This window comes from Eulemur rufifrons, chromosome 20, assembly GCF_041146395.1.
Source record: "Eulemur rufifrons isolate Redbay chromosome 20, OSU_ERuf_1, whole genome shotgun sequence".
In the NCBI taxonomy this organism is placed as follows: domain Eukaryota; kingdom Metazoa; phylum Chordata; class Mammalia; order Primates; family Lemuridae; genus Eulemur; species Eulemur rufifrons.
The window spans coordinates 39,083,465-39,108,711 of NC_091002.1; the positions used below are offsets into that span (position 1 = coordinate 39,083,465).

Genomic DNA, 25,247 nt, shown 5'->3' on the forward strand with positions numbered 1-25,247 from the left:
CAAACCCCGGAGACACCTGGAGGATGAGTGTTTGGGATGGCACGAACCAGACCCCCCCCCCCCCGCCTTGTTGGGTTTCCCAATCCCGGCATTAGGCCCGCTCCAATTCCGGGAGCTGAGTGCCAGGCATATTAAAATCTAGAGTTTTCAAAGACTGAACTACTGGTGTTGCTGTACAAAACGCTCCCCTCTGCCCCCCAACCCCAGCCTGGAGAAACCTGCTCCCCTGCTCCTACCCCACACTAACGCACCGGCCTTGGGCCAGCCGGGAACGGCCCTTGACTGAAAAGCCACTGAACACCCACACCACACTGAGGCACAGCCCTTGCGGGAGGATCCGACCACCTCCACACAGGGCGGACCCGGCTGGAGGCGGCGGTTCGGTTCCCATGGTAACTCCGCAGCTCCCTGCGTCGCGCTTCCGGACCGGCAGGCGGCGCGCTTCAATGACGTCACGGCGTCACTTTCCGGCCGGTGGCAAAGTCGGGCTGAAGTTGTGGGAGCCCGGGGCGTCATGGGGGCCACTGGCGACGCCGAGCAGCCGCGGGGACCCGTCGGGACCGAGCGAGGCGGCCTCGAGTTGGGGGATGCGGGCGCAGCGGGGCAGCTGGTTCTCACGGTGAGGGCGCCTTCGGTGGGGCCTGGGCTCGGGCCGGCAGGGCCTCGGGCTCCCGGGACCCTGGCCCGCGGGCGAAAGAACGCGGAGGCTAGTACTGCCCAGGGGGTTGGCGTTTTTGCCTTCCGACGACCTGGCTTCAAATTCTGGTGCCGTTCACCTAGCTAGGTGACGTGGGCCAGTTCTGTCAACCACCTGAGCTCTGGGTTCCTCTTCTGTAAAGTGGAGATAATTAGTACCAGCCTCATCAAGTTGTTGTGGGGATGGGATGATAAAGCCGGCTAAAGCGCCCAGCACATCACCTGCCACTGAATAGACCCTCAGTAGACACTGATTCCCTTACTCCTGCCGTTCCAGAAAAGGTGGGGTTGGGACTTTTGAGGCAGGAAAATTCCTCAGTTCTTCATCCCTGGCAGGGCCTTCCGACCGCTACCTCGAGGTGGGAGAGGTGGTGAAAAGATCTGAGAAGCAGGGATGCCTGGGTTTAACTTCATAGCCATCCTCCATCTCCAGCCCACCCCAGTGTCACAGGCCTCAGTGATATTTACTCCCTTGGTCCCCACAGAACCCTTGGAACATAATGATAAAGCACCGGCAGGTGCAGCGAAGGGGACGCCGCTCACAGATGACGACAAGGTAAGGCTGGCTCTGGGTGGGACTTACATCCTAGGCACTGGCTTTGGGATCCCCACTGCACAAGGCTGAGGAGATCTACAGCCTAGACAGAGCACAGGAGTGACGAGGCTCAGCTTCTGTAACTCTTACGTGTGCCCTTGAGCAAGTCACTTCCCCCTCTGAGCTCATGTACAAAATAGGGAGGGAAGATGGAGATGGGTTGTGGACTAAGATCCCTGACATTCACTGGCTCTGTGGTTGAGGGCTCTAAAGAGGTCAGTTAGCCTGGAAGTTAAGAGCACAGGCTCTGGAGTCTGACAACTGTGTTCTAATGCAGACTCTGACATTTATTAACTGGTGACCTTGGAAAAGCCACTTAACCTCTCTGTGCCTCTATTCTGAACTGTAAAGTGGGGCTAATAGTAGTATCCATCTCAGGGAAGGGAGAGACCACAAGATGGGCCTTTGGGATGCTTTTATATTTTTTGACCTGGTTAGTGATCAAAGGGATATTCACTATAATTATGATTATTTGTTCAAGTATATAGACTTTTCTGTATAAACATTATATTTCATAAAACACTTTGAATATTATACCCACTTCATAGAGTTATGATGAGGATACAATAAAGGCATGCATCAGTATGATTTGCACAAACTCTGAGCTTGTAGTTAGTTTCCAGTAAAAGCTATCTAGTATTGTTGTTAAAGGATTCTATGTCAATAATTGTCTGGGCATACTGGGAAAGAATATTTTGGGGACATGCCCCCTGACTGTGTTTCCCTCCTAAATGCAGTTTCACAGATCCTGCTATCTCCATGGATCTTCTCCGAGCTGTCCTGCAGCCTAGCATCAATGAGGAGATCCAGACTGTCTTCAACAAGTACATGAAGGTGAGAGGGACACAGGATAGAAACTAACAGGAAAAAAGACTCATGGGCATCCCAGTGTGCTTCCCTCCTCCCTGCATCACCAATAGCTATCTATCTATGTCTCACTCTCACTCTCGCTCTCACGGATATCTAAAGTTTTCCAATTCTGAATCCCCCAAGAACTTTTTCTCCTCTTTGGGGGTAATTTGAATACCTTTTTTGCTGAGCTATTGTGAGGATGAAGTGACTTAAATGTAATATGTTTGGAACATAACGGGTGTTTTTATTGCTTGTTTAATAGTATCACCTTATTATTTAAAAACTCTTTTGAGCCTTAAGTAAACTTCTCCATAGCTCTACCTAAATGTCCCATGCATGTTTCAAACTCAGCATATTCAGAACTGATCTCTATTTTTCCTCCTAAACCTTCTCCTGTCGTATTTATTCAAGACGTATTTCTTGAGTGACTACCATACTGCCAGGCATTACTGTAAGTGCTGGGTTTATAGCATTGAACAAAACAGATTCTCTCTTTAAACAAATATATACTATGTTAGAGAATAAGAGAAGAGAAGGAGTAGAGAGTGACCAGTAGGGAGTAGAGTTGCTATTTTATATATTGTGGCTAGGAAAGCCTTCTGATAAGAGTATGTTTCAGTGGATACTCAACTAAAGTGAGGGCAGAGCAAGCCATGCAGATAATGTGGGGGGAAAGTAGTCCAAACGCAGGGAAAAAGGCAGAGGCTCTGAGGCAGGAGTATGCTTGGCACATTCAAAGCAAGAAATTGTCCAGTGTGGCTAGAACAGAAAGAGCCTGGAGAGAATGGAAGAGGTGGTCAAAGACGTAACAGGGGCCCAGCTCATGCAGAACCTTTGAAGCCATGGTAAGGACTTCGGATTTTACTGTGAGTGAAATAAAGGCTCTTGAAGTTTTGAGCAGAGCATGTGATCGGAACATTTTAAAGGATTGCTCTGACTGTTGTGTAGAGAAGGGACTATGAAAGACAAGAGCTGAAACAAGAGGACCAGTTAGGAGGCTTCCTGAAATAGTGCCAGCCAGAGATGATAGTGGCCCGGGTGTTTGCAGTAAAGATATTGGGAAAGAGTTAGAACATGTGTTTATTTTAAAAGTAGCAGCAGGACTTACTGATGATTCCAATGTGCAGGGTAAAAGACAAAGAAGTAAATGACTACCAAGTTATTTGCCCTGGGCAACTAAAATGAAGTCGCCTTTGACTTGACACAAGGAAGACAGGAACAAGAAGGGGCAATCAAGAGCTCGGTTTTCAACCGTTCATGTAGAAACCAGAAACCAGGGACTCTGCCTTCTCCATATTCCATATACAGTGGTGTCCTGTACATTCCACTTCACAATCTGTTAAACATCCCCTTCTTTCTTGCCTCTGCCTTGGTTCAGGCCTTCATTATTTTTCAGCCAGGCTCCTACTGTAATCCCTAACTGCCTCTGTTCTTTCCCTCTTTCAGTCCATCCTCGATACAGCTGCCAGAGTGACCTCTAAAATGTAAATAAATCCAAGGTGTCTCTCCCCTATTTAAAATCCTTAAGTTCCCTGGCAAAGCTACATGAAGAAAACTAAATTAAATCCCTTAGTGACTTTCCTTTTTTTTTTTTTTAATTTTTAATATGAAGTGGGAAGAGTGAGGAGGAGGGTTCAGTTTCTCTTTTTTTTTTTTTTTTTTTCTTTAATTGAGACAGGGTCTCACTCTGTCACCCTGGGTAGAGTGCAGTGGCATCATCATAGCTCACTGCAACCTCAAACTCCTGGGCTCAAGAGATCCTCCTGCCTCAGCCTCCCGAGTAGCTGGGACTACAGGCACACGCCATGATGCCTGGCTAATTTTTCTATTCTTAGTACAGACAGGGTCTCACTCTTGCTCAGGCTGGTCTCGAACTCCTGAGCTCAAGGAATCCTCCCACCTCAACCTCCCAGAGTGCTAGGATTACAGGTGTGAGCCACCGCATCTGGCCATCCCTTAGTGAATTTCCATTGTCTTCTGGGTAAAATCCCAATTCCTTAACATGGCATGTATGGCCCACTGTGATAAGACTCAGCCATATTTTGCTGTTACCCTGGTTTTTACTATCTCTAATTTTTGCACATCTGAGAATGTACTATGATTTCTCACACCTCCACACCTTCACATATGCAGAAATAAAGATGAAAAGCCACTAGAAAAAGGGTAGCCCAGGATTGTCTGCCTCCAAAGCCCTTTCCTTGTTGCTTCCCAATCATGGATACCATGATTAAGGAAATTTCTCTCTTGGACAAATGCTAGAGAAACACAATCTGTAGCTCTGGGGTCCCCTCTCATATAGTCTATGAAGATACCTTCTTATCACACCTGTCTTCCAACAAGATACAAATGACTTGATTGTATCACGGCTTCAGAAAAGTTCACACTCTTTTTTTTTTTTTTTACTTTTTTTTTTTTTTTGAGACAGAGTCTCACTCTATTGCCCGGGCTAGAGTGCTGTGGCGTCAGCCTAGCTCAAAGCAACCTCAAACTCCTGGGCTCAAGGGATCCTCCTGCCTCAGCCTCCCAAGTAGCTGGGACTACAGGCATGCGCCACCATGTCTGGCTAATTTTATATTTTTTTATATATATGTATATATATATATATATATATATTTTTTTTTTTTTTTAAGTTGTCCAGCTAATTTCTTTCTATTTTTTTTTTTTTTTTAGTGGAGACAGGGTCTCGCTCTTGCTCAGGCTGGTCTCAAACTCCTGAGCTCAAACGATCTACCCGCCTTAGCCTCCCAGAGAGCTAGGATTACAGGCGTGAGCCACCACATCCGGCCAAGTTCATACTCTTGAGTGACCTCATCTGATCACTTTGACAATGTTCCCAAATCTCAGCTACCCATTTTCTTTAATTTATTTTAGAATAATAATAGACTCTAGGCAATGGGTATTAGATGTTTATTGAATAATTCTTTCAATGTTTCTATATAAGGGAATACTGGGGGGAAAATACAGGTATTTTTAAAAATAAAAGCCAAAAATCACTAAAATTCCCTCTCAGAGATACCAAACTGTTAACAGTGGCTGTGTAGTCTCCCAGCTTTGTGTGTGTGTGTGCGCGCGCGCGCGCGTGCACATACATTTTTTTTTTTTTTTTACGTATCATTTTCCACACACTGTTCTGCAGCTTGATTTATTTCATTTAATTTTTGGTCATGTTTCTAGGTCAGTGCTTAATACCTCACCCTGATTAGATTGTAATAGTTGTATTGGAGAGGGTTCTATTTTATGGATGCACCATAACTTAATTGGAACATTCATATTATTTCCAGTTTTTCTCTATTATAAACAATACTACAATGAACCCTCTGAATGTACATCTTCGTTCATTTGTGAGAGTATTTCTAGGGGATAAATTTCTAGAAATAGAATTGGTAGGTAAAGAGAAAACATTTTCCTCTCTGAAAAGTTTGTGTCATTTTGCATTTCTACCAACAGTGTTTGAGAAGGTCTCATTCGTGATCTGATTTCATTCTCAGATCCAGAGATAGCTTACACTCATCCCCATATATCCCTTACGACGCTGCCCACCTCACAGGCTGGTAGTAAAATATCCAAATTATTTTAACTGGTTTTCACTTAACCAATAGTATCAAACACCAGTATTAATGTCCACTTTTTAGTTTTTTATTTTAAATCCAAACTCATCCAATCATTTAATTTGTCCTGAAGAATTCCTCCTAAACTCTTGAGGTTTCTAATCCAAACATTTCACACTTTTATCCTTGGTTTGATGTTAACAACAGAGGCATTTGATCTTGTTAAATATAAAATGGCAGTACATCCCCATAGTTGTCTCCCACAGTAGCAACATTGGTTACAGGTTCCAGAATTTCCCTACACCCCCGAGAGAACTGACACTTTTTTCTAGACATAACTTGGACGTTTTTAATGAATGTGTTCCCAGGTGCCTCCCAGGTGTGTTTGGGGCTTCATCAACTTGTCCCCTGGTGTGTTCAGGCTCAACCTCTCCCTCTTACTCAGCAAAGGAAACTTCTGCCTTACCTTTCCCCAGCCAGCTGGGGCTACTGGTATCCTGGGGCTCTTGTCAGGTCTCACTGCCCCCCATCCCACAGATGTTTCTTTCAGACTGGGCAGTCGGAATTCAGTTGGGATTTTCTGCTGATCTTTTCTGGCCTGCCCTGGCCTATGCACTTCAGCCACAGGCATTCTTTTCTTCTTGTACAGAAGTAATAAATGTACATTACAAAAATTGGGAGGATATAGATGAGCCAAGAGAAGAAAACAATCATCTGTAATATCACTACTGTTACTTTGATATGTATCCTCTCTCTAATATCTAAAGAGTATGAAAAATAAATAAATAACAAGAAATATACAAAACTTAAGAAAATATATATCCTTACAGTTCTTTTGTCTGTGTGTGTTCACTTTTCGGTGTTTTATATAAACAGGCTCACACTATACCAAATTATTTTATAACCTGCTTCCTTCACATGGTAGTATATCGTGAATGCCTTTCATGTCAAAACTATATTCTCCTATATCATCCTTACTGTGATTTTTAATATTTTCATAGTATTTCATGGTATGAATATGCCATAATTTATGTAAGCTATACTTAGACATTTAGGTTATTCTTTGATTTTGTACTGTTTGCATATTAATCCTTTGGACACCTCCATGAGTACATCCTTAAGAAAGCGGCCGGGCGCGGTGGCTCACGCCTGTAATCCTAGCACTCCGGGAGGCCAAAGTGGGCGGATCGTTTGAGCTCGGAGTTCGAGACCAGCCTGAGCAAGAGCAAGACCCTGTCTCTACTAAAAATAGAAAGAAATTAGCCAAACAACTAAAAATATATATAGAAAAAATTAGCTGGGCACTGTTGTGCGTGCCTGTAGTCCCAACTACCTGGGAGGCTGAGATAGGAGGATCCCTTGAGCTCAGGAGTTTGAGGTTGCTGTAAGCTAGGCTGATGCCACGGCACTCACTCTAGCCTGGGCAACAGAGTGAGACTCTGTCTCAAAAAAAAAAAAAAAAAAAAAAACAAAGAAAAAGAAAGAGAGTAAAGGGAGGAGGTAGAGCCTGGAATATGAATCTAAATCTGATTCCAAAGCCATGCTCATAACCACTTTTCACTTCCCTTTAGTATGAGGGTAGGATAAAAGCTTCTGCTTTATATTCGGTTTCCTTCAGGTTGACACAAATTAGCAGGACTTCTTAACTTGTACTTTTTTTGTGCTCCCCTAGTTCTTCCAGAAGGCAGCACTGAACGTGCGAGACAATGTCGGGGAAGAGGTGGACGCAGAGCAGCTGATCCAGGAGGCCTGTAGGAGCTGCCTGGAGCAGGTGAGACCAAAAGGGGACAAGAGATGTAGGCAAAAGATTTAGCTCTTGGGCCTGTGCTAGGAAATGTGATCCTATCATCAGTGATATTTTGGGGAGTACCCCAAAATACCAGTGCACTTCTATCTAGATAGGGTTTGGAGCTATGCTGACAGAGAAGGGAGGGGGAGTAGCTACTATTAATATATACCAGTTACAGTGGTAGATGCATTATTTCATTTATGTCTCAGAAGAAACCCTGTACAGAAAGTATGTTTTAATCCCTATTTTACAGATGAAGAAATTGTGGCTTGGTAAACTCATAGAAGCAGAGAATAGTGGCTGGAGGGTGGGAAGGGTGGGAGATGTTGGTCAAAGGGCATAAACTTTCAGCTATAAGATGAACAAGTTCTGGGGATGTAATGGACAGCATGGTAACTATAGTTAATGATGCTCCATTGTTTACTTGAAATTTGCTAAGAGAGTAGATCTTAAGTATCCACACATAATGCACACACACAAAATGATAACTGTATAGCCATGGATGTGTTGATTAATTTAATTGTGATCATTTCACAATGTGTGTACATTTATATCAATTCGTCACATTGTATCCCTTGAATATGTACAATTTATATTTGTCAATTATACCTCAATAGACCTGGAAAAAATAAAAATTGAAAAAGCAAACCAGGCCGGGCGCGGTGGCTCACGCCTGTAATCCTAGCACTCTGGGAGGCCGAGGCGGGTGGATCGCTCAAGGTCAGGAGTTCGAGACCAGCCTGAGCAAGAGGGAGACCCCGTCTCTACTAAAAATAGAAAGAAATTATATGGACAACTAAAAATATATATAGAAAAATTAGCCGGGCATAGTGGCGCATGCCTGTAGTCCCAGCTACTCGGGAGGCTGAGGCAGGAGGATCGCTTGAGCCCAGGAGTTTGAGGTTGCTGTGAGCTAGGCTGACGCCACGGCACTCACTCTAGCCTGGGCAACAAAGTGAGACTCTGTCTCAAAAAAAAAAAAAAACAAATGGAAAAAGCAAACCAAAAAAAGAAAAAGAAATTGTGGCTTAGGACACGAAATAATTAGAATATCTAAGATCTGTCTCACCTCTGCAAGTGCTTGGTGGATCACCTTAAGTAGTCATGGCCTCTTTTGGTATTATGAGGACTAGCACACTTGCCACCTCCCTGCCTCTCAGGTGTGGTCAGGAGGCATGACATCAGGTCTGGAAATGACTGTGTTCCAAAGATAGTGGAGAATCTGTTTACATGTGTCAGCTGTTGTTATTAATAGGAGTCTTGGCATCACCCAGATTCTGTGTTTAACTGTGAAACCATCAGCTGTCAAAGATGGAAATTTCTTCAAATCAGAGCCACAAGGACAAGTTTGAGTTGAGTCCTATGAGGGTAATTATAGTGAAATGAGGGTGAAATGTCTTCTGGGAGGCTGGCTGGGTAGCTACTCAGGCACAGCCGCAGAAAGGAGCAAGATCGGGGCCTGGACCTCAGCTTTGAAAGAGCAGAACTCCTTCCGGTCAGTGCAGTGAAAGTTGATCTGGTTCCTATACACTATTAAATTTAAGCTAACCAAATTCTTACGAGGCCAATTCATTAATTTATTCTAGGACTATAGTATATTATAATTAGTTGTTATATGTGTTAATAATAAAACGCAGAAGTTTGCTAATAATAATCTTATAAGTTGCTCTTAAAGCATTTAGATCAGTGACAAAGATTCAATAAAAGTTACATGTTGCTAGTGTTACATTAAAATTAGAAAATATATATATATATTTTTTTTTAACGAGAAAATACAAATTATAGCCAGGCATGGTGGCTCATGCCCGTAATTTCAGCACTCTGGCAGGCCAAGGCAAGAGAATTGCTTGAGGCTAGGAGTTTGAGACCAACCTGAGCAGCATACAGAAACCCCCCCTTCTACAAAAAATTAAAAAATTAGCCAGTCATGGTGACACGTGCCTGTAATCCCAGCTACTCAGGAGGCTGAGGCAGAACTATCACTTGAGCCCAGGAGTTTGAGGTTGCAGTGATCTATGATAACACCACTGCACTCTAGCCTGGGCAACAGAGTGAGACTCTGTCTCAAAAAAAAAAAAACAAGAAGGAGGAGGAAAAAATATAAAGGAAGAAAATTGAAAGTTTTCATAATCTTACTCTCTGGCAATAAATTCCATTAACATTTGTTGTGCTTCCTTCCAGTCTTTTCCCTGTAATTTTTTTTTTTTATACATACGTGCTCATTCACTGGGATGCTGGGAATACAGTGGTGAGCAAAAGCAGGCCCCCCTTGACCCCACAATCCCCTTCTGCTGCCACACTATTTCTCTGTTCCCTTTTACAGCCAGACGTCAGGAAAGGTTGCCAATAATCACTGGCTCAGTTTCTCACCTCCCATTCATTCTACTCACTTTGTTTTGGCTTCAGTGCCCATTACTTCACTGGAACCCCTCTTCTCTGAGTCACCAGTAACCTCCATGTTGTCAAACCCTGTGGACCCTAACTGTCCTCAGCTTACTCAGCTTTTCTGTGGCATTTGTCACAGTGGATCATTTCATGTTTCCTGGAACACTCCTCTCCTGGCTCCAGCCTCATTGGCTACTCCTTCCCAGCTTCCTCAGCTAGCTCATCTTCTCTCCCTGACCTCTACCTGTTGGTGCATTCTCCAGTTTAGTCCTCAGACCCCTTCTCTTCTGTGGCCCACTCTCTTCCAAGGTGATTTCTTCTAGTCCTGTGACTTTGAAGCCAAAGTAACTGCTGATAATTGACAAATTTATATCTCAGCCCTGAACTACAGCCACTCTTACTTCCAATCTGTTTTTCTCACAGCAACTAGACTGATCTTTATAAAATTGAATCAGATCACGTCTCCCCTTTTTAAAACCCTTCAGTGACTTCCCATTGCAGGCAGAATAATATTCTAACACCTTGGCCAGGTAGGGTGGTGCATGCTTGTAATTCCAGCACTTTGGGAGGCTGAGGCAGGAGGATCACTTGAGGCCAGGAGTTAAAGACCAGCCTGAGCAACATAGCAAGACCCTGTCTCTATAAAAAATTTTTTAAAAAATAGCTGGGTGTGATGGCACGTGCCTGTGGTCCTAGCTACTTGGGAGGCTGAGGCAGGAAGATCACTTGAGCCCAAGAGTTCAAGGCTATGGTGAGCTGTGGTAGTGCCACTGCACTCCAGCCTGGGCAACAGAGCGAGACCCTGTCTCAAAAAAAAAAAAATTTATAACGTCTGACCATGACCAACAGAACCCTACTTGGACCATCTCCTGCCTATTTCTTTAACTTTATTTCATCCAACCTCCCCCTTATTGGCCATACTCTAGTCTTTCTAGACCCATGTCTGCTCCTCCAGCCCACCAAGCTTAGGCCCTTTTCACTTGCTGTTCTTACTGCCTGGCATGCTGTACCCTTAACTCTTTGCATAGCTGGCTCCTTCTTTTCTTCAGGTCTTAGTTTAAATATCACCCTGTCAGAGAGGCTGTCCCTGAGCACTCCATCTAAAGTAAAGTAGCCTGTCCACTTCATAGCCTTCCCCACCTCCAGTTAACCATCGCTTCACTTGTATATTTCCATTTATTTCTATCTGAAATTATTATGTTCATTTGTTTATTTTTTGCCTCCCTCCCAGTCCCACCTCTACCTCTGCTAAAATCTCGAGCTTTATGAGAATAGAGGCCTGATTTTATTTACCACTGTATTCCCAGCCCTGGATTATAGCTCTTAATATGTATATCGTATTTGTTGAATGAGTAAATGAATTAATGAACAAACAAATGACACATGAACAGCTTCCTGTTCTACAGAACTTACGTCCTAGTTAAGCAGATAGGTATTAATTAAATTACCACATGAATGTGTGCATGGTTACACGTTGAGACTTGTGCACTCTTTGCTGAAATTGGACAAAATTTGGAGGAGAAGACCATGAGTCCAATTTTGGCAAATTTGAACCATCCGAGCACAGACATGGGGCAAACTATTTGTATATATATCTGGAGCTCAAAGGTTAACCTTTCTCAAAGCATAGCCTTTCAGCTACCGCTAAAGATTTAAACAGTTATGGAGTCATCAGTTTATCGATGTTAATTGAAGTTGTGATCATAGACAAGGGCAGATAGAATAGATAATGAAAGGATAGAGTGAAAAGAACCAGACACTGGAGGAAAAGTCAGCAAAGTTTGAGAAAGAGTGGCCAGAGGAGGAGGAACACAGGGAAGTGTGGCCACAGGAGCTGGTAGGAAGAGTGTTTCCAGAAGGGGGAGTGCTCAGCACTGTCAGATTCCTAACCCTTCACCTCACCTGCAGGCCCCTGCTGACCTCTTACCACTCTCCCCTCTGCCCATTACTTGCCAGGCCGTCTTTTTCTTCCTCAAATGAGCCAAATCTTCCTCCTTTAGGACTTTTGCACTCCTCCCTGCTGCTGAAACACACTTCCACTTGGCTGTTCTTACAGCCTCCTTCACATCTCAGCTCGGAGTCCATCCTCTCAGCAAGGCCTTCCCGACCACCCTGGTATAGGACCTTTCCTCTGGTGATCCTCTGTCACATCCACCTGGGTTTTTCCTTCACAGCAGCCATCATGATCCACAACTACCTTGTTTATATGTTTGTGTCTTTGCTTATCATCCAGATCGCCCACAGAATATAAGCTCCACAGAGCTTACCCTGGTTACTGCTGTGTCCCCAGCACTTATGTCCTGGGTACTCAGTATTTATTAAAGGAAAAACAGCAGTTTACTGAGGAATATGTATTACACTAATGTAATTAATTAGAAAAAATATGTAGTATATATTTGCATGGACAAAGTGAGGAATAATTTACATCAAAACATTAACTGTAGTTTTCTGTGGGTAATGAATTTCAGATTTGATTTTTTATTTCGCTTATGTACATTTTCTTATGATCATTAATTACTCAAGTTTTTTTTTTTTTTTTGAGACTGAGTCTCACTTTGTTGCCCAGGCTAGAGTGAGTGCCGTGGCGTCAGCCTAGCTCACAGCAACCTCAAACTCCTGGGCTCAAGCGATCCTCCTGCCTCAGCCTCCCGAGTAGCTGGGACTACAGGCATGCACCACTATGCCCGGCTAATTTTTCTATATATATATTTTTAGTTGTCCATATAATTTTTTTCTTTTTTTTTTTTTTTTTTTTTTTGAGACAGAGTGTCGCTTTGTTGCCCAGGCTAGAGTGAGTGCCGTGGCGTCAGCCTAGCTCACAGCAACCTCAAACGCCTGGGCTTAAGCAATCCTACTGCCTCAGCCTCCCGAGTAGCTGGGACTACAGGCATGCGCCACCATGCCCGGCTAATTTTTTTTTTCTATATATATTTTAGTTGGCCAGATAATTTCTTTCTATTTTTAGTAGAGACGAGGTCTCGCTCATTGCTCAGGCTGGTCTCGAACTCCTGACCTTGAGCGATCCACCCGCCTCGGCCTCCCAGAGTGCTACTCAAGTTTTTTAAATACTAGATATCTATTATATGCATATAAATATACATATATGTATTTATGTCTTTGTATTAAGTATGGAAAAGTTGTAACCCAATTTGGAGTCATGTCTGTAAAAACGGAGGCAGGGTATGCTTACCCACCAAAATAGTGACTGTTAACAACTTGGTCTTTTCCTTCAGGCTAAGCTACTGTTTTCAGATGGAGAAAAAGTAATACCCAGATTGACCCATGAGCTTCCAGGGATAAAGGTCAGAGTTACTGTGTCCTGTGGTATTGGAGGGGGAGACCAATCAGGTTGGGAGGCAGGTGAAATATAATATGTGGGCCCAGGGAGGTTTACATACCACCCATTTGTAGGACCAGGTCAAAATGACATCCTACGTCCTACGGAATGAGCTTCTGAAGCCTTGGTCAGGGTGAAGCCGGAGGGCTGTAGTCCAGGGGCTGTATCTTCTGCAGTCCCAGAGGGCTTGCAGCTCCCAGGCACTGACCTTCCACCGACTCCCTTCCCTTTTCATCCAGCGTGGTCGGCAGGCAGAAGAGGAATGTGCCCATCGAGGAAGCCCCGTTCCTAAAAAGGTAAACCATTTCCTCATTTCATCTTCTGGCTGGGAAGAGCCTTTTCAGCTCCAGAAACAAAAGACTGCGTTTCCTAAACGCACCCTTGGGCCTTCCTAGGCATGAGAGGCAGTCATTCTCCCCGTAACTCTCAAACATCATTTGATCTCTTTGGAAAACCATCTCCACCAGTGACCCTGGACCTGCTAGCGGGGGTGGGGAATAACCACAGAGTCAAACCTCTGACAGCTGTTCTTTGTGGCAGAGGAAAGGACGGCCTCCTGGACACATCCTGTCAAACGACCGGGCAGGCGCCGGCATGGTGTGAGTAGGGGCCAGCAGTGTGGTAAGAGCCGAAGGGAGCAGAGGGAGAGAGTGGCCCTGGAGGAAAAGAGGCCAGAGTTCTGTGCCTGGTGAAATCAGACTCACCTGCTTAAGGCCCCGGAGGACGGTTACCTTGGCTTGAAGGATGAGGAAGAAGGGCAGTGAGGAGGAAATTTTGTGTCCTGTTTTGCCCCAGAACAGTTCGGCCCAGGTTTATTAAACACCAGAGTTCGTCATTGTTAGTGTATATTGAATGCATATAACTGGTCTAAATATCTTACATACTTTACTGTCTAATCCTTACAGCCACCATCTAAAGAAGATATAATTAATATAAGAAGATATAACATAATAGGAACAGACTCAGAGAACTACCTGCCCAAGGTCAAACAGTTAACATTGCCTCCAGGATAGTTGTTTTCAAAGTTTTTTTTTTAGAGATATGTTAGGTTCACAGCAAAATTGGGAGGAATGTACAGAAATATCCCATATACTCCCTGCCCCCACACATGCTCAGCCTCCCCCATTATCAACCTCCGGCACCAGAGTGGTACATTTATTGCAACTGATGAACATACTTTTGACACGTTATCACCCAGAGTTCATAGTTTTACATTAGGGTTCACTCTTGGTGTCATACATTCTATGAGTTTGGACAAATATATAACGACATGTGTCCACCATTATAGTATCATACAGAGTTCTTCCACTGCCCAAAAGATCTTCTGTTCATCCCTTCTCCCCCATTCCGTTTTCCAAGAATTCTGAAGCGGCAGAAACTTTTTTTCAAACAAAACTGTTTACATGAAAGCCTGATCTATAAAGCAGATAAAGGCACACTGGTTTGGGTAAGGGTAGTGGTGATAGTTTGAAACCACTGGCTTAGGAGATGGACTAGTATTAATCATCAGACCTTAGATTTCTCTCCCACCTGAAGCAATTTCGTTCCTCACAAACACAAGATAGGTGGAGCAGTTGCTGTCATCTCTTGACAGATGAGAAAACTGCAACTCAAGGTTCCTAGAGCTGCCCACATGGCAATGTGAGATGAGAGCTAGCACTAGAATGGCTTCTAATTCCGTGCTTTTTTTCTTTTTTGCCTCCTCTAATTGGTTACCACAAAGGAGGGCACCTAGGGCAAGGTGGGAATGCGTGAGGAACTCCTACCACCACCAGCAAGTTTTCTTCCAGTCCTAGGCCTCACCTTGGAGAATTCACCTTTCTTCTTTCCATCCAAGCAGGTGGAAGCCAAAATCCTGTGAACCAATTCGCCGGGAAGGCCCCAAGGTATAATTATGCGAGCATGGCAGTGACTGCTGTCCCAGGGAGACTCAACCAAGGCTCTGGGGCCCACCATGTAGGAAGGGGTCTAGGGATGGTAAAGGATGTGTGCATACCCTTCCAGAGCCATCTTCCCCCTTCCATCTCCAGCTATGTTGGCCTCCAGAGGAGATCCCATGTAGGAATTGGAATTAGAGGCAAAACAAAAAGAGCTTGAGCCTTTATTGAAGCCTCTCCCTGTAAGAGGAGAGGTAGTGACCACTAGTGGTAGTGGTCACTAATACTTATTCAATACTTAATATGTAACAGGCACTGCCCTAAATCTTCTGTATGGATTATCTCATTTAATCTTTATAACAAACTTATACGATAGATTTTGTTACCGTTCTATAGTTGAGAAGCTTCCTTTCCTGCCAGATCCCCTGTGGGCATAAATTATTTTATGTAGTTATTTTATACACTTAAAGCACTTGAGACTTGCCCAAAGTCACATAGCTAGTAAGTGATAGAGGCAAGTCTCAAACCCAAGGTCTATTGACACCAAAGGCTGTGCTCGTAACCATTAGCGTTTGTTACCTCCAGAACAGTTGTTCGCAAGCTTTTTTAGCAATCAGATCCTTTATTTAAATAAAATCATCTATGGAACCCCAATAAGGTAGATAAAAAGCACCCCTGTCCTCATTGAAGTTGTATCCAATAGACATCGTCCACCTCTTGTCTTCTGACCCTCTCTGCTTTCACACTGGTGATCATGCCTTTCTTCTAAACTTCTACTCCCTTGGAGCTGACGATCCTGCATTCTCCTGAATCTTTCTGTTCTCCAAACATCTCTTCTCTCTCATGAGTTCTTCCTCAGCAAGGACCCATATAAACAGGTGTTCCCAGAATTCTCTCCTTGGCCCACTTCTCCACTTTATCTTTGGATGATGTAAATCATCTACTCTTAAGGTTTCAGATACTGCCACAAGCTAAAACTCCCATACCTTTTTGTTCATCCCATGCTTCTTTTACTTTTAAACTTGTATATCCTACTCTATGCTAGACCTCTCTGCCTGGAAGTTCCCTAGGCATTTCAAACTCAGCATATTCAAAATTGAAATCAGACTTCCCTTGCAACCTTCTTTTATATTCCTTACCTTAATCATCTTGGCCTCTTTCTTTTCCTCACCTCCCTACATCTAGTCAAGCCCTGGACAATTTTTCCCCGTAAATATATTACAGTTTCTATTCCCTCCTATTCATCCTTACTGCTGCCCTAGTTCAGGCCCTTGTCTTCTTTCAAAACTGCTTTTTATAACAGCCTCTAAACTGCTTTCCTTGCCTACAGTCTTGCCCCTTCAAATCCATTATCCACATTGCTGGAAGAGTGAGCTATCTTTAAAATCAGTCTGACTCTCCCTTCCTGTTTAGAGGCCTTCAGCCACTCTCCATTGCCTACAGAAGAAATAAAATGCAGACCCTGAATGTAGACTACTGGGGCCTCCAGCTCCTCCATGCTTCTCTTCTCAGCCCCATCAATTGCCATTTCCAAGTCCTTCCCTCCCTGCTCCCTCCCTCCATATCCCCTAAGGGGGAAAATTGCCACTTCCTAATTTGCACTCTCTCCCCACTGGTAACACAGAATTACTTGTAGTTCTCCAGTATGCCAAGCTACCTCTCCCCTGCCCTCATTCATGCTGCCCTCTATCTGGAATGCCCTTCCTCCTCCCCTCTACCCTGTCTAACTTACATTCGTCCTTTCAAAATTAACTTGGGAATTGCCTCTTTAAGGAAGTCTTCCTGGCTATACCCTCCCCTTTAACACCCCTCACACCCTTGCACTCCTCTGTCATTGCCCCATGTCAATTACACATGATGGTGTAATTATCTGTACGTGTGTCTGTACCTGTGCCTCCTGGAGAACAGAGACTGTATGTTATTCATCTCTGTATCCCCAGCATCTAGCGCGGGCCTAGCATATTGTAAGTATTCAGTTTCTTGAATAAACTGTTGAATAATGGAAAAAGGTGATGGTTAGTAAAGAGCAGGGGGAGGGTTGTTTCTGTCCTGCCCGCCAGATTAAACCCCACCCTCACTAGCTTCTCTACTTTTTGCATAGTGGGACCCGGCTCGCCTGAATGAATCGACCACCTTTGTGTTGGGATCTCGAGCCAATAAGTAAGTCTAAGAGCTTTGGCACTGACAGAGGGGATGGGTCTGGGGTCCACTACTGGGACTGCACCTTCTGGAATCCTTACCACTCTCTTTTACTTTTCAGGGCCCTAGGGATGGGGGGCACCAGAGGGAGAATCTACATCAAGCACCCACACCTCTTTAAGGTAAGTGAATGCTGGGAGGTAGGCAGGCCATTGCATTGGGACTTGATGACATTGGGAACACGACATGGCACATAGAAGCTTGGAACAAACACTAGTCTGGGAGTCATTTAAGATCTGTTTGTGGCCAGGCATGGTGGCTTACAACTATAATGCCAGCACTTTGGGAGGCCAAGGTGGGAGGATCGCTTGAGGCCAGGAGTTTGAGACCTGCCTGGGCAACATAGCAAGACCCCATCTTTACAAAAAAAATAAGAAAATTAGCCAGGCATGGTGGTGCACCCCTGTAGTCCCAGCTACTTGGGAGGCTGAGGCAGGAGGATCACTTGAGCCCAGGAGTTTGAGGTTGCAGTGAGCTATGATTAGGCCATTACACTCTAGCCTAGGTGACAAAGGAACCCTATCTCAAAAAATACATATTTAATAAATAAATAGAAATAAAATAATAGTCACCAGTCCCACCAGGGATGCTGTGTTTTGAGAGTAGAGTTATACTAAGTTTCTGGGAACTGGGAACTGGGAACCTGGCCTCTGGGGCTTGGCTCACCTTGCTCTGAAGAGAACAGTGAGCCCTCTACATCCACCAGGCTAGGACAAGGTCTTATTGGCAAGAACTGCTGAGGGGCCAAGAGTATGCTCTGGGGCCAGGTAAGAAAAGCCCGTCACACTAGGCTAATGTCTCCCCCTGTAAACTTCATCCTTCACAGTATGCAGCTGACCCCCAGGACAAGCACTGGCTGGCTGAGCAGCATCACATGCGGGCAACAGGGGGGAAGATGGTAAGCATTGTTCACACATGCCGCTGCCAAAGACCCACCCAGCCGGGGAACCAGGATTCTGGCTGTTGGTGACAGCTGTCCTCCAAATCTGGGAGACTCCCAAAGCCTGAGGACTGTGTGATGAATAAGGTCCATTCCTTCATAATAAAGAGCAGATTGTAATCCCTGGATTCCCTTCCCTATCCCTAGATTTCCCTCTGCCCCCTCACCCTTCCACCCCAGCCCTCCAACACCACACACTGGGATCATACTAGCTGTGCATGGGAATAGCAGGTATAAGACACAATTAATACTACTTTTCCGTCATGTCCCTGTTAATAGATTTCACTCATCAACTACAACACTCTTCACCAGGCAGCTGTAGAATCTTTCCTCAACACAGTACTACTCCAGGCAGCACGCTCGTCAATAGTAGTTAGCATGTGCAATGAAATGTGTTTGCCACACCTGACAACTCCTTCCAGATTCACCTCTACTTAAAAGAGTTCTCAGATCCCAACAAGCAACAACCTCAGGAAAATCATTCTTGCATGTGTTCTAAAACTATTGTGGAGGACTTTGTCCATCATATGCAATATCCCCACCTGAGGATTCACTTAGTCCCACTGCTGGTACTGCTCCTATTAGAATCTAATGGTCTTGCAAACTGGTGTGCCATCTGCTTTCTGCAATGAAAGCTACCTTTTATTTTACTACTCGATATATGCCCACACTCTGTTTCAAAAAATATTTCAGGGAGCTTATCACTGATACATAAAATGCAACATAACATAAATAAGAAATAGATGGAGGTAGAGGAAAGACAGGACCTAAAATTAAGCCACTAATAAGACTAGTTCTTTAAAAAGTTATGTTTTTTTTCATTGGTAACCTGGGAGACCTGTGCACTTCTATAGGTATTTGCAAATTCAGGTCTGGGCCCCTCTCAAGGACACCTGATCTGTTACGTAGTTCACAGTGCCCATAAGATGAAGACAGTAAAATTACTTGAGATACACAATTATTCCTGACCCTAATACTAGAAAGTCTCCACAGAAGACTTTCTAACGTGATGAACATCTCCTATATGGTAAGCTCTCAAGAGGGCCCTACCCACTGCAGACCATGGCATTGTGCCAAAGCAGTTCTGCAAGCCCTAGGACAGTACAGCCCACTTACTAGACAGCAATGCACTTTATCATGTTTTTGCTTTTGTCACAAAGCTCAAAGCCAAGTTATCTTAGTCCCCAGAATATGGCTTCTTCTTCCTGATTTTCTGTTTCCATGTTATCTTTTGCTGGCTCTTGCCATTTTGTCATAAGCCACCTTGGGTCCTTTTTTAAAAGAGGAGGAAGCGGTAAATAAAGTATTCACCAGTCCCTACTCTCCCATAAAGTTTCCCTTCGAGTAAAAGATTGTCTGAAAAACCATGCCCTGGTCCCTCCCTACTTACTCTCCCCTACTAAATTACAAACTATACCCCCCTCTCTTCCAGCTAGTAGCAGTCCTTACATTAAGCAGATGTTTAATAAAGTGTTACTGAGTTAGACTGAAATGAGTCAGAGGCAATGACCACTCTCCCTTGCTCCTGCCCCAGGCCTACCTCCTCATTGAGGAAGACATCCGGGACCTTGCTGCCAGCGATGACTACAGGTAAAACCAGTGGCTCTCCCACCCCCACCCTCCCTCTGCCTCAAAGTAGCCTCTGGGCTCATCCTCACTTGCTTCAACTTCCCCTCCTCAATATCTGTTCCAGAGGATGCCTGGACCTGAAGTTAGAGGAACTGAAATCCTTTGTCCTACCCTCCTGGATGGTTGAGAAAATGCGAAAGTACATGGAGACACTACGGACAGAGAACGAGCATCGTGCTGTTGAAGCACCTCCTCAGACCTGAGGCCAGGGACCCTGGCTGCATTTGGCAGTCTGCCTCCAAGGCCTTCCCCCTATGGCTGAGGCCAGCGCTGGGACTGCTCCTAGATGGATCTCAGCGGCATTAAGCTGTGCCTGGGCTAGTTTATAGTGACTCACTGCAGAGCACCTCCAGACTGGCATGTGGTTCTATATTTGTAAAGTTATTGGGATAAGAAACAATTAAACAGTTTGTAATAAACACAGATGGTGAGCCTGCTGTGCCGTCTGCCTTGTGGGGGCTGACAGAACATCAAGGGCTGTAGAAGAAGTGGGTGTAGGATAAAAGGACCCGATACCTCTCCCCCATCACAGTATAGAGTAGAGCCAGGCTTGATGAGACCAAGCTGGGAACACCGTGTAGCCTGCCAGTCTTCCCTGTGCCTCAATTTCTTGCTGCTTCACCCAACTAATACAAGGCCATGGCAGAAAGTGAAGGCTAGCCCCAGGGGGGTTTGATGACAGGCCATATGAGAAATACAGGTTTGGGTTTTATTGCCCCTATTTTACAGGTTAAGACGCTAACGGACCTGCCAAGGTCACAGCAAACCAGTTGGAGAGGCAGGATGTGAACCTATGTTTTCTAATACGGAGCTTGCTGCTCTGGCCATTAGCCTCTAGTTTCTCCCCTCACTAGGACGTTCAGATACTTGGGGCCCCAATAAAGGTGCCCAGGACATTACAATTAAGGGACGAGCGGGGCCTTCCGGTTTGGGGAAAGGATTCCAGTGCGGCAGGACTGGAGACAGTCCCCTGCCCTAGGAGGTGGAATCAAGGCTGGGCGTGCCGGGCGTTTTCCTAGCTTAACAAGGCGTTTGACCTTAAAGGGTTCGTCCCACGTGGACGTTTACTTGGCCCTTTAATGGTCGGCGTTTTCCAAAGGCCACCAATCCACTACAGATTCGTTAGTTAATGGCAGCCTCTTCCGCCAACCGGCCGTCAGAAGCCGAATCCCGCAGCCCAATAGTAGTATGGCGGAGGGTGGGTCTAGCAGTTGGGCAGCGACAGAGCGCTCTGGTGTGTCCCATTGGCTGGATCAAACCCAAGCGAGCCACTGATTGGCCGACGCTGCCGGAGGGTTACAATTCAAACGCGGGCGGGCGGGCCCGCAGCCCTGCAGTTGCAGTCGTGTTTTCCGAGTTCCTGTCTCCTTGCCAGCGCCGCCGGGATGGCCTCCCAAAACCGCGATCCGGCCGCCGCCAGCGTCGTGGCAGCGGCGGCCCGTAAAGGAGCCGAGCCCAGCGGGGGCGCCGCCCGGGGCCCGGTGGGCAAAAGGTGAGTGGTGCGAAGGTAACACTCGCCGGGCCTGGCATGCCCTGGGCATTGGGACCCGGACTTCTGCGACCCGTCACCAACCTCTTGGACGGGCAGATATGCGAGTGCAGGAGAACACTCCAGGGGCTCAGGGCCCAGCATGCCTGGGCATTGGGGCTAAGGGCGGAGACTTGCGGGACCCCCACCTCCTGAAACCGGTGAGATTTGGGAAATGAGGGGGACACGCCAGGAGCTCGCACTGCTCTTTGAGACCCTATTGAAGGAGGTCGGAAGGCTAAGGACGCTGCCAGGCTACTCCCCGGGTGAGCCAAGACGAAGATGCTCAGGAACCCTTTGAGATTTGGCAGGGACGGGGGAGGGGAGAAATTGAGATCTGGCACGCGGAGAGACGCCAAAGCAGTGGGGATTAAGAACACGCCAGAATCATCCTGCGGGAGCCTGGAATTAAGGAGGGTGAGGATTCACTAGGATCGTTCTGTGGAACTAGTGAGTGTACCCTGAGCTGAGTCTGACCTTGGGGAAGTGTTAAGCCTCCATGACAGCTCCTCCGGAGAGGTTCTGGTGGGAGGAATGCATCACCTGGAGCCCTGGCCCATCCAGAGTCCCAGGTAACGCGGAATGCTCTTTTTGCAGGTTACAACAGGAGCTGATGACCCTCATGGTGAGTGACCAAGTGCCCAGATCCCCAGCCAAATGGTACCTCCCACTCAATTATTAGTAGCTCCCTTTCCTACATCAGCCTCTTTGCTAGACACAGGGGTAAAAAGATGAGTATAATTTACCCTTCTTCTGGGAAGTTCATCTACCCTACCCTACACCTTTTCTTCCAGCAGACTCTCCTCTCAATTCCATCTCCCTACAATGAAGTTATGTCTAAAACACAGTTCCCAGAATTCATATAAGACATTCCCTGCCCTGTCCTTCCGGGTCCCAAGCTTTACCCACGCCCAACTCCCCACCCTCCTTGGTGTTTCTAGTCCCGGCATACCTTGGAATACTCCATACTTAGATCTTTTTTTATGTTAACCCTGAACATTCAACTCCAATCCTTCAGTTCTCATATTGCATATCTCCTTAGTCTGTGAATAGTCTCTGGGCTTTGCATATGACCAGCACTTACTGGCATGCTTAATTGAATTCCCAGCAGCCAACAAGATTGTGGGTACAGAGATGCCTTCTGCTTCCCTGCACAGCCCCTTCTTCCTTGGCCTGACGATGAACCTCTACAGGCCCAATACTCCTTCCCAGAGGGGCATATTCAGCCCCAAGAGTCTAATAATCTTCCTCAGAATAGCTGATCAGTTCTGTCTGGTTGCTTTACTTTGGATCAGAGTGTGATGAGATTAAGGGGAAGGAGCTCACTCACTGACCTCCTTCACTATGTCTGAAAGTGTACTCTGAAATCCAGCAATGTTGTGTTTCCTCCCCAGATGTCTGGTGACAAAGGAATTTCTGCCTTCCCTGAATCAGACAACCTTTTCAAATGGGTAGGGACCATCCACGGAGCAGCTGGCACAGTAAGTGTGGGGTTGGGGTAGGTGAGTGTGGCTTTGCTGAGACCGGAAACGTGGGAGGTGAGACCCAAGTGCCAGGGCTGCTTCAAGCCTTTAGCTGGGCAAGACACTCCCCTTGTGCCTCTTCACGTGCTCTGGGCCTTGCGGCCTTCTTCTCTCCCTCTGTACAATAAAAGGGTGAGTTGATAACAGGGCTGTCTATCCTACGTGCTTACAGGGGCCAGAGAGCAAGGAAATCAATAGAGTGAGGACTTTGGCCAATGTGAGGGCACAAGTCTCAAGAAGGCAGTTTCTCATTGCTGCATACCTGGTTTAAGATAAATCAGAAGTCAAGATCTGTGTCAAAATCCTAATTCTTACATGTTAGCAACTAATATTCTTTTTTTTTTTTTTTTTTTTGAGACAGAGTCTTGCTCTGTTGCCTGAGCTAGAGTGCCTTGGCGTCAGCCTAGCTCACAGCAAACTCAAACTCCTGGGCTCAAGTGATCCTTCTGCCTCAGCCTCCTGAGTAGCTGGGACTACAGGCATGCGCCACCATACCTGGCTAATTTTTTCTATATATTTTTAGTTGTCCAGCTAATTTCTTTCTTTCTTCTTCTTCTTCTTCTTTTTTTTTTTTAAGTAGAGACGGTGATCTCACTTTTGCTCAGGCTGGTCTTGAACTCCTGACCTTGAGCGATCCTTCCGCCACAGCCTCCCATAGTGCTAGGATAATAGGCATGAGCCACCACGCTGGTCAGCAACTAATATTCTAATTGAACTAAAGCAGAGCTCTGGTGGCCCTCAGGGTGCCAATTTACAGCCCTTAGGCCAAAGAATCACTGATGTCTCCACCAGATAAAAGGAAAGCACCAGAACCTATTTAATGCTTTGTCTACTATCCAGTCCCAAGCAGAAACTCAAAAGGTCCCAGCAATCCCCTTGGATGGGGCTTGGGTTGGGACTATGAGGCCCTGGTGGGGAAGCTTATTCCCTGTCTGTTTCTCCAAATGCCAGGTATATGAAGACCTGAGGTACAAGCTCTCCCTAGAGTTCCCCAGTGGCTACCCTTACAATGCACCCACGGTGAAGTTCCTCACGCCCTGCTACCACCCCAATGTGGACACCCAGGGAAACATCTGCCTGGACATCCTGAAGGACAAGTGGTCTGCCCTGTATGATGTCAGGACCATCCTGCTTTCCATTCAGAGCCTGCTAGGAGGTAACTTGGGAGACCAACCCTCTAGTGCAACCTGGGAACCTGTCAGGTTGCCTCTGGATCAGCGTCTTCTACCCCCTTGACCATTCATTCTCTTTCTCTCCACCCACAGAACCCAACATTGATAGTCCTTTGAACACACATGCTGCCGAGCTCTGGAAAAACCCCACAGGTGGGTCCTTCATTCTTCTCTATGACAGGATGATGGCTCCCCAACCATAAAAGGATCCCACTGACTTGGGACTGGGCTGGGCCAGAGGGGGATGGGGGTCCATCCACTTCTGCCTCTGCCCTGGGTGCTCCTGTTTGCTATCAAAAATGGGAAATTACCGCTTCCATATTAATGAAGGTTGAGAGGTGTTTTTAGTAGAATGCTTTGGCCTGTGCCCTCCCCAGTCTCAGCGGAAGCAAGCCCTTCCAGGAGAGCTGACGGGTGGCTAGCAGCCCCTCCCCAACCTCCTTCCATCCGTGCACCCCTGGCCAAGTTGCCCACCTGCCCACCTTCATTAACTCCTCCTGTCTCCAGCACTCACTGAGACTTGCCTGTTCTCTTTCAGCTTTTAAGAAGTACCTGCAAGAAACCTACTCAAAGCAGGTGTCCAGCCAGGAGCCCTGACCAGGGCTATCCGGACTCTGCCTGTGTTGTCATTTTTTTTCCTTAGACGGTCTGTCCTTTTCTTGATTTCTGTATAGGACTCTGTATCTTGAGCTGTGGTGTTATTTTTGTTTTGTTTCTGTTTTTTAAATTAAGTCTCTGGTTGAGCCCTTGTGATGTATATTAAATAAATACATTTTGGTTGTTTTTTTATACAAGTTGCTGCCTTGCAGTTACCCTAGGGTTGGAGGTACTTGGGGTGGGCGGAGGTCAGGTTTAAGGTCTGGGTTCTTGACCTGCTCCTCTCTATAGGGGTGGGCACAGCTGATAGGCTAAATAGCCCAATAGTGGGGTGACTAGGACTTGTGACCTTGGCTATTCTATGACTCTGCATCTGTTGATCTGAGTGTCATCATAATGCCTATTTCCGTGGAGTTGAGACATGCACCAGGAATATTAGTGAATATTGGAGCTGGCCTAGGTGTGTTGCACATGAGGCTGAACCAGACCTTAGGCTGAAATCCCTATAGCTGTAGAAAGAACAAGTGTATGTATATGTTCAAGAAGACTGGCCACTCGCAGATGTTCTGGCCCAGGGTCT

General features: G+C 45.9%; 2 protein-coding genes across 6 annotated transcripts; both read left to right on the forward strand.

The window, feature by feature from the left end:
* The first annotated feature begins 462 nt into the window (after positions 1-462).
* Positions 463-20,270, forward strand: DNTTIP1 (deoxynucleotidyltransferase terminal interacting protein 1). 2 transcript variants are annotated; one of them, XM_069495733.1, is made up of 13 exons: positions 463-619; positions 1,182-1,252; positions 2,029-2,125; positions 7,364-7,462; positions 13,099-13,167; positions 13,442-13,498; positions 13,743-13,801; positions 15,043-15,088; positions 17,181-17,239; positions 17,340-17,400; positions 18,105-18,176; positions 19,753-19,808; positions 19,912-20,270. In XM_069495733.1, exons 1-13 carry the CDS (start codon positions 515-517, stop codon positions 20,048-20,050), a joined length of 990 nt encoding a protein of 329 aa, XP_069351834.1. In that variant the 5' UTR covers positions 463-514; the 3' UTR covers positions 20,051-20,270. The 2 variants fall into 2 exon arrangements, with proteins under 2 accessions (XP_069351834.1, XP_069351833.1); XM_069495732.1 differs by having other exon boundaries at positions 489-619; positions 15,040-15,088; positions 19,912-20,256.
* Positions 20,271-21,180: 910 nt separating this feature from the next.
* On the forward strand, positions 21,181-24,857 carry UBE2C (ubiquitin conjugating enzyme E2 C). Of its 4 annotated transcripts, none has more exons than XM_069496095.1 (6): positions 21,181-21,339; positions 21,973-22,000; positions 22,770-22,856; positions 23,850-24,054; positions 24,164-24,223; positions 24,609-24,857. In XM_069496095.1, the coding sequence occupies exons 1-6, from the start codon at positions 21,233-21,235 to the stop codon at positions 24,665-24,667; spliced, it is 546 nt and encodes a 181-aa protein (XP_069352196.1). In that variant the 5' UTR covers positions 21,181-21,232; the 3' UTR covers positions 24,668-24,857. The 4 variants fall into 4 exon arrangements, with proteins under 4 accessions (XP_069352196.1, XP_069352199.1, XP_069352197.1 ...); XM_069496097.1 differs by lacking the exons at positions 22,770-22,856; positions 23,850-24,054 and adding exons at positions 23,354-23,361; positions 23,739-23,849 and having other exon boundaries at positions 21,233-21,339; positions 21,973-22,035; positions 24,609-24,667; XM_069496098.1 differs by lacking the exon at positions 23,850-24,054.
* The last annotated feature ends 390 nt before the right edge of the window (positions 24,858-25,247 follow it).